This window comes from Furipterus horrens, unplaced genomic scaffold (assembly GCF_987537825.1).
Source record: "Furipterus horrens unplaced genomic scaffold, mFurHor1.1.pri manual_scaffold_15, whole genome shotgun sequence".
In the NCBI taxonomy this organism is placed as follows: Eukaryota; Metazoa; Chordata; class Mammalia; order Chiroptera; family Furipteridae; genus Furipterus; species Furipterus horrens.
In genome coordinates this window covers 9,526,718-9,535,378 of record NW_028327185.1, presented here as the reverse complement: position 1 = coordinate 9,535,378, position 8,661 = coordinate 9,526,718, and the positions used below count along the sequence as shown (strand labels likewise).

Genomic DNA, 8,661 nt, shown 5'->3' with positions numbered 1-8,661 from the left:
AAGAAGCCATGGTCACCTTTCCTTACACATTTCTGTGAAAGCTAAATGCAGCAAGAAGGAAGATGAAAGAACACGCCGCGTCCTTCAGAGGACTGGAGAAATAGTGGCCTCGTGCATGGTGGACAGAATTCTAAAGGCCCCCCCCCCATATTCCTGTGCCCTGGTGCTGTAGACTGAATGCTGCGTCCCCCTAAAATTCATGGTGAAGCTCTGACCCCCAGTGCCCTGGTGTTCGGAGGTGGGGCCTTTTGGGGGGGTAGGTTTACATGAGATTGTGGTGGTGGGGCCCGTGACGGGGTCAGTGTCCTTGCGAGAGGCAGGGTCTGAGCCACGCCTCTCCTCCGTGTGTGGATACAAGAAAGCTGCCCTCTGCCAGCCAGGGAGAGCGCCCCCACCAGACCCCGAAAATGCCGGCGCCTGGATCTCGGATTCCAGTCTCCAGAACCACAGAAATAAATGTCTGTTGTTTCAGCCGTCAGACCAGTGGTATTTTGTTAGCGCAGCCCGAGCTGCTGAGACCCCTGGTTGTTCAGTCCCTCACTAAATGCTGTGGTGGGGGACTTTTCAGGTTTAATTAAGGTGACTCATCCACCAGCCTTAACACAGGGAGACGTCCTGGGTTATGCAGGGGGCCCGGCAACCACACGCACCACCAGAGCGGGAGGTGGGGGGCAGAGGGAGCCAAGGAGGAGGACTCGCCTGCCATCGCTGGCTCTGCAGATGGAGGGGCTCATGACCCGCTGAATGGAGACAGTCACTAAGACAGGGCCGCAGCCAACCCCAGTGGGCCCGGAAACATCCTCCTCGAGTCTCCAGTGAGGAATGTGGTGGCCTGATGGGACGGGCTGGATGTCCCACCTACAGGACTGTGAGGTCATGGGCGGGTTCCAGCCTCTAGGCTTGTGCTAACACGTTACGGCAGCGAACAGGAAACTGATGCCCGTGGCTCTAGCCCTGGGCTGGGGCTCTGGCTGGTCCGTCACGGGGCCTTGCCCAGGGCCTGCGTCCCACTAAGCCTTGTCATCCTGATCTGAAACGGACCTGCATGCCCAGCCTCTGCGTGCATCACACGGTGGAGGAAAGCCGTCCGCAGTGCGTGCTGGACGTGCAAGGACTTGGTAAACGGAAGAGCGGCACTGGGCGGGATGGGGGAAGGTGTGAGAACGAGGAGCGCCCCGTCATCCCTTTTACGCCTTCGGTCTTGGAGTTGGGACGTCAGTGGTTTCTGGTGTCCCTTTTTGGTTTCTCACGTGTTTTATTGTCAGAGTACCCTTTTTTCAGAGATCCTTGAGAGGGAGTGAAAAGTACCGGGGATGGGTTATGAAGTGGGGTGTGTGTGTGTGTGTGTGTGTGTGTAGGTGGGAAGGGACCAGGGGAGGGGACCACTGATAACAGTCTGGCATATTTCTTTGTTACAGTGTTGTCTGACTTTTTCAACCGCTTTCGTCACCCCCTCCACTCCCTGGGCCCCCGGCCACACTTCCCCTGCCCACCTTCCACCCTTAGTCACTCAGACCCCTGACTCGGTCCCAACACGTACCCAGGGATCACTGCACATTCCTATTCACGGTCTCACTTTTCATTCATTCACGTGCATAGTCTTCCCTGGGCCTTCAAACACCATCACACATGGGAGGAACCTCAGCTAATTTCAGCTGAATTTGGGAAACTCGTCGTCCCGTCTTTTCCTGAAATACGAGGCTGGCATTTACCCATTTCAGGTCATCTTCCATCCTTGCCAATTTCCTGATTCCTCCAGGGTCACAGACAGATGACCAGTGACGTATCTGCCCATCTTCTCGGCTCTCCTGTCCCCACACCAGTGGGAGGGAGCCAACCAAAGGGAGGTTCAGGTGGCAGGCAAAGCCGATAAAATGCTTGTGCCTCCTTCACACAGGCCGAGAAGCAGGGGCCGTTAGAGCTGGCCTACTTTAACAATTATTAGAGCTTCTGAATTAGATTTTAAAATGACTTTACAGTTCCACATTGAGATGATGGGTCAGATGCCTTTTCCTCCCAATGGGGAATTTAGAGTTGTCACACCGTGTTAGGAAACGGGCTGCAGCGGGGGGGCCCAGCGAGGGCCCCGGAGGAAGGACCGCACACCAGCCACGCAGGACGGCCCAGGTGACTTTATTTAACAGCACATTTGTCAGAAGATAAGGCAACAAGGCACTATTTTTATAATGTTAGCATATTCCCAAGGTAAAGCCAAGAACCGAGCTCGTGTAGTTTCTACAGGTACTATGCCTGTCCCCACAACTCCATGCACAGACACTCCAGGTGGCCACATTCGGGAAGTGTCGGCGCGGGCAGCCAAGGGCTCGTTCTGTCTCCCTCCCGCCTGGTGGGCCAGCGGGGTGCCCGGTTCCTGTGTGTGTGGCTTCCGCTGACCAAGCGCAGAATCCCTTCAGTATTTATTATCGCTCAGGATTTCAGAAGATTCACTGTTAACCAGTCAGTATTCTAAACTTGTCTCTTGTTTAACCTGGGTGCCAGAGGTGGACGTTCTCACCTGGCCTCTTCAGATGCCTTGACAAGATGACCTCATGACCATCATATTTTCGACGTTACTCCAGGGACATGATGGGCCCTGAGCAGTGGTTTGGTAAATGCCACAGCTGCATTCCCCAACTTGACCTTGCTTTCAGCACTCCCCACAAGGCCCTGGTGTCCTTTGAGAGCAACCGAATGCTCAGCTGTTAAATGCCTCTCTGCATTTTTTCCTGATTTAATATTGCTCTAAACCGGACTGTGTGTAAAAGTAAAAAGTGGATACTATTTACAGATGGAAAGCTGTCTTTGAGCTCGTCAAGGGTAAAGCGACTCACACTTGGTCTAATGTTATGCAAATCTTTTACTATCTCAAATGGTATCATTATTTTCAGCTATAATCATTAGTTTAAGTAAATGTGCCCATAATCAAGGTCCAGATAAAAAGTTTCTCTGTGGAAGCTTAGTCCGTGGCTGATTTTTTTTCATGAGAAGTCTTCAGGCAGGTTATGTATAACTTCAAAGTACTGAAAAACAGAGCCACTGTGAGGAAGGAAAAAAAAAAAATCGGTTCAGCGACTATTTTTAAAGTTAAGTGCTATTTAAGTACCTGTGGATTATTTTGTTGTTCCAGAAAGGCTGAGCAAGGCTTACGATACCAGTGGGCTAACTCACCTTTTTTCTACCCGATTCTAGAGTAGATTTTTACAGGTGAGTAAAAAGCTGTTGTTTGAACCTGGTGATCATGACCTGTATCTACTGTGGGGTGGATGGAGATACCTGAAGCATGAACCTCAGACAACATCTGGGTCAGCATTTTCAATCTCTGCTTCATCACTCCACAGGTTAGTTTGGGGCAGTGGGTGGAAGTCCCTTAAACTAGTGGTTTTCAGCCTCGGTTCTTCCCGGCAGCCACCTGGGCCCTTTAGATCAGGTTCGACTGAATTGCCTTGGGATGGGCCCGGACATCAGGACTTTCTTGGCAAAGTCGGCCAGGTGATGCCCCAGTCATCCAAGGCTGAAAATCACTGCAAATGGAGGGGCCAGTTTTCTTGATGCTGCTTGTCATTAGAAGAGATGTGAGTGTGGGGACCTCTAGGGACCTGCAGATGGGGAGGCTTAGACTAGTGGCGAAGATGTCTCTCTGTGCAAAGGGGGCGGGAGGGTGGACTGAGCTGGCCGGCCAGTGTGGGCGGACTGGCGGGCGCTGGGGAGAAACAGGGTTTCCAGCAAGGATGATAAAGGGCCTAGTGTTTCCAGAACTTACCGGGTGGCACATTTATGCCACAATCGTATGGCTTTTACTTGAGATTGCAACCTCAGGGTAGGACTCTCTCCCAGGCTATGTAGTTTTAAGCAAGTTCATGTTACTGTACCCAGCTAAAGTATATTTTCAGTTGGCTAAAGGTCCTTAAATTGCAAAATAGAGTAAAATACCTATTTAGTTGCTGGCTTTCTCTAGAGTTCAGAATTCAAGGAAAAGAGTTGCCTTCTTACCACTTTGCTCCTCTCTGGTACACGGGGACATGGTCACCCCTGCCCCGCCCCCAGCATGGCCACCCGACTCAGCCCTTTGCTCAGTTCCCCCTACTAATGAGGAAATGGAGTCTGAAACCAGATGATAACAAAAGCCTACCCTGGCTAGCTTCTTTCTTTGATGTGAGAGAACTTTCTGTCATTGGGACCACAAGAGAATGCTTTGCACTTTGTTTGTAAATTGGTATTCCAACTTAATTTGGATTGATGAGCATTTCAGAAGAGGGCATTGCTGGGGTTCTAGACCCATGAGCACAATGATTCTATACAGCCAGCTTATTTACTATCGCTCATTTTGTTTTAAAGGGGGAAGAAGGAGAGGAAAGTAATTTTCTCAGAAACAATTTTAAGCAGACCTGTTCTAAGAATGCCCGCTCTTCCCCCAGCCCCCTTGAACTCCATCCAGAGGGCTTTCTCCTGTAAGCAGGTGCTTCCGGGCTTGCTCCTCAGCGGTGTCTGTTTCTGGGATGGAGCCCGCAGCCGCTCTGTTCTGTTTTATCCCTGTGCTACGCTCATGGCAGAGCTCACGGGAGGAGGGGGCCAGGTGTGTTTTCCGGGCCTCAAGCATCATCAACAGGCACCCGGGAAAGGACTGCACATAAAAATGCACCGTGGGATCTCAGCCATTTACGGGCCTGCTCCCGGCAGACCAAAAGAGGTTTAAAAGGGCACGTCATAAACCACAGACCTCCGTCACCCAGGTAAAGCCGGGCGCGCGGCGGGTGGTGTGAGCTGCTGACTTACAGAGATAAGGTCCAGCGAAATGGTTCCAGTGTTCTCGGGGTCCAGCTGCTTGAACACCCCTGTGGAGGAAGAGGAGCAGGCTGCCATGAGTGAGGGAGCCGCAGCAGAGGTCCTGTGATCCCGTTCCCCTCTCGGCAGCTGATCTGCCGAATGCCACAAGCTATCATGTCTTCCTTCGATCCCCAAGTCAAAGGATTTCCCCTCTCAGCTGGACAGACACGCCTCTGGTTTGGGTGACTTCACCCGCGTGAAGGGCAGGCTGCTTTAATGCCAGCAGAACAGACAGGCCCCCCCCAAACAGCCACTTACTGAAGAGGGTTTCCAGTCGCACCAAACACCGAACAAAATTATCGAAATCGATGATAAGGTCGTCGTCTGCAAAGCGAGCGACGATGACTTGGTGGAGCTGGCAGGGCAGCTTGAAACCTGGAGGGAAATGAACAAGCGCACCGATCCCTCAGGACGAGGCTGCCCCGTGGAGCTCCGGTCCCGGGCTCTGGCGCCGACGTGACAATTAGAATTGCTTTTGTCTCCGGCTGCTCCCTGGCGAGGCTGGGTTGATTTTGCAAAGCCAATCCCCTTCACCCTCCAGGCTCCTTACTGACTAACCTAGAAGACATCCCTGCCTGTCCCCAGTCCCACAGTCACGCTGCTTCAGGTGGGAAACCTACTTCCCCTCCTGTTTGTTTAGCTCTGAATCACCTTGGAGATTCGTGCCTTCCTGAGTATGTGGGGCAAAAGCTGTTCATGGTAAGCTAATATTATTTCCCTCTTTTTCCATGGTAATAGAATTTTTCATGGGTCTTGGTTGTCTAGAGGCAAAGCCACATTTCCCAGTATCCCTTGTAGTCACCCAAGGCTCTGTGACTAAGTCCTGGCAGGGGGACATGTGTGCAGAGTGACGTGTGCACTTAAAGGCAAGAAGCCCATCTTCCACTCCTCCTTCGATGAACCCATCCTAGGTCCCGTGGGTAAGGACAACATTCTGAGGGCTGGTGACAGAACATGACAGAAGAAGCTGGTGGCAGCCTTGAACTTCTGCAGCTTGGATTGTTAAGTGTGGAGAAGGTGTTATCTTGCTGAAGCCAGTTTGGGGGGGGGTCTTTGCTACAGCCCTATAGCCCAGCTAATACAGTGAACAACCTCATGTAGTCCCACCTGTGCCTCAACCACCCCGTCTCCCATCTGCTGGTCTCCCACAAGCTTGTGTCCTTTTATTGATGCCACATTCTGCTAGGGACTTCCCCTAAGAGTGGAGCAGAGACATCCCATTTCTGCTGCGCCAGCACGGTCCCCGAAACGGGGCGGTGGGGGGCTGTTGAGAAGTGGCTTTGCCTGTTTGACCTGCCAGGCTGCTCAGAAGAAAATTGGGATTCAAGACGGCTTCGTGGGCAGAGGACCCTGGGCTGTATTTTACGTCACCAACTGGCCTTTAACAGGAGAATGAAAAGGGTGTGTTTGTGCCAAACCGCACCGACTTGCCGAACTTTGTGTCGTATGTACTGGGCGTGTCACGTACCCCACAGATGAGACAAAGGAGCACACGGTGGTGAGGCATTACCTGCTTGTTCTAACGCCTTCCGCATCTCGTAGGAGTTCATGGTACCAGACCTGTCCACGTCGATTTCCCGGTAAATTTTCTGCAACGTGCAAAACAGTTATGAGAACCATGACCCAAGGCGGCGGCAGGGCACCTCCGTGCCTCGTGCTGAGTGGGGATGGAGTTTTTCCAGCTCCGTGACCCTGGCTTGGCCCTGCAAGAATCCCCATGCTCTGCCTTCAACAGCTCACGGTATCCTGCCTCTGTGTGAGGTGGTTTTGAAGTCTGCCCATCACATCGACTAGCCAACTACCATGGGCCCATGGGACTGTCTTATGTATTTTTATACTTGAGCTGTTGGGAATCCAAATACAAGAGGCTACACAGCCTTTGATGGTGACTTTTTGATGATCCCATCCTGGTCAGCGATGGAAGGCAGGGAGCAGATGACTTTGCTTACATAGTGGTTCTCGGGGCATCTGCCCGGCCCTGTCTTCGCCCATTCTGAGCTCCACGGTGGGTCAAGTCCCCATCCCCTCGGAAACATTCCCCCACCCTTCTGAAGAGTTGCTGCACCTGCAGATCCATGCACAGCTTGCCCACGACACAGGCCCCACCCCCACCCTCGGGCCCTCCTGGGTTCCTACTTGGTATTGTTGAATCTTCGTCCAAAGGATGTAGAACTCCTTCAGGCCCAGCTTCCCGCTCCCGTCGGACTGCCCGCCGTTAAGGAAAGCTCCCGGAGCCCGAGCTCCTGCGGCTCCGTGTCGCTGGCGTGTTCTCGCCCCAGACATGTGGAACCGCAGGAGCTGTTGCAGAAGGACCCATTCCTAAAGGCTGGTGGAAGGGGTGCAGATCCTGCTAAAAAGGAGCTGTCCGGTGCCTTCTAGTGGCTTACCGATTTGGGGAGTATCATTGGGCATATTTCTGAGGCCTTCTGTGAGGGGAGCGACACCTGGGTGCCGTGAGCCCACTAGACAGGACTTCTTAGAAGCTTAGACCCCCCCCTGCCTAGCGGCCCTCAGTAGCATCAGGAACAAGGTGGGAAACGCAGGCTGAGTCTGCCTCCGGGGCAGGCGGGGGCGTAGGAAGGCGCTAGAGCAAAGGGGAAGGAGGGTGCTTGTGGAGGGTGAGCCCCGTCTTTATGAATCAAGAAGAAAATTGTGGCCACAGAAAACAGTCACATGATATCAGAGTTCAGGGAATACAGTGGACCCTTGAACCATGTGGATTTCAACTGTGTGGGTCCACTTATATGTGGATTTTTTTCAATAAATACAGGAATATACATGTATCTTTTCTTAATAAGTTTCTTTTCTCTAGCTTTAGGGTAAGAATACAGTATATAATGCATGTAACGCAAATACGTGTTACTCAGCTGTTCATGTTATCGCTAAGGCTTCTGGCCAACAGTTGGTCATTAGTAAAGTTTTGGGGGGGGGTCAAAAGTTATACGAGGATTTTCGACTATGTGGGGGGGCAGCACCCCTAGTTGTTCAGGGTCAACTGTGTTTTCCTAGAGGAAGCAGTGGAAACACCATCACGCAGGAAACGAACCCCAGCTGCCTCAGGGAGGTAATGGTGGGTGAGCTGTCGGAGCTTCCTGCCTCAGCCCCCAGAGCGCGGGCTGGCCTGCCCTCTGAGCCTGTGGGGGTAACCGTGGCGTGTGGCAGGTCGCTTTCCCTCATCTGAGGCTACACCCGCACGCTGCCCGGTGACAGTCCTACAACCGCGCACCAGCGGCCTTTCTGGGGGGCAGAGCGTCGGAGCCTCTGCAGGTGAAATTCCAACCCCCCAGCCTGCGCGCGGGCTGGCAGCCCGTACAAGGATACATCCAGCATGTCGACCATGATCTTGCAGGTCTCGATGCTGAAACCATCTGACTTGATGTCTTGGCCTAGAAGACAAGGTCAGTGTGACGGGAAAACCTCCTAGAGCCGCGCCATCCAGAACTTTCCGCTGGGATAGCAGGCTCTGTACCTGCACCTGTTGATATGGGAGCCACTTAAATTATACATTAAGTAGCCACGTCTGGCTACTGCCTGCGATACTGGGACAGCGCAGGGGGGTTACATTGGCCCAACTTCTCTGGATATTTGCCTTGAGCAAAGTGGGCTTTCCTAAGTGCTTTTAAAATAAGTTAAAAAAAAAAAAAAAAAAGACTAAGTGCCCCCGGGTGCAAAATCACCTGCAGGGAAAAGGACAGTGGGAGCACCTGGGAGGAGAAGAGGCTCACGTGAGCTGTCTGTCTGCAGGCACTTACGGAGCCTGTGTTCCCAGCTGAGCGGGAAAGGGAGCAGCCAGAAGCCGTCTGGAGACACTGTTCTCTATCTACCAGGTGAGTCCTA

The 8,661-nt window shown here is 52.6% G+C and overlaps 1 protein-coding gene across 1 annotated transcript in view; it reads right to left on the bottom strand.

Moving 5' to 3' along the window:
- Nucleotides 1-2,117: 2,117 nt before the first annotated feature.
- Nucleotides 2,118-8,661, bottom strand: part of CAPN2 (calpain 2) — a 44,917-nt gene continuing 38,373 nt past the window's right edge. Inside the window, exons 16-21 of the mRNA XM_090263482.1 lie at nt 8,146-8,210; nt 6,961-7,029; nt 6,335-6,413; nt 5,083-5,199; nt 4,774-4,832; nt 2,118-3,036 (exon numbers count right to left, since the gene is read on the bottom strand). Coding sequence (XP_090119608.1) covers nt 3,013-3,036; nt 4,774-4,832; nt 5,083-5,199; nt 6,335-6,413; nt 6,961-7,029; nt 8,146-8,210 — 413 coding nt within the window. The 3' untranslated portion in view covers nt 2,118-3,012. The remainder of the gene's footprint in view (nt 3,037-4,773; nt 4,833-5,082; nt 5,200-6,334; nt 6,414-6,960; nt 7,030-8,145; nt 8,211-8,661) is intronic.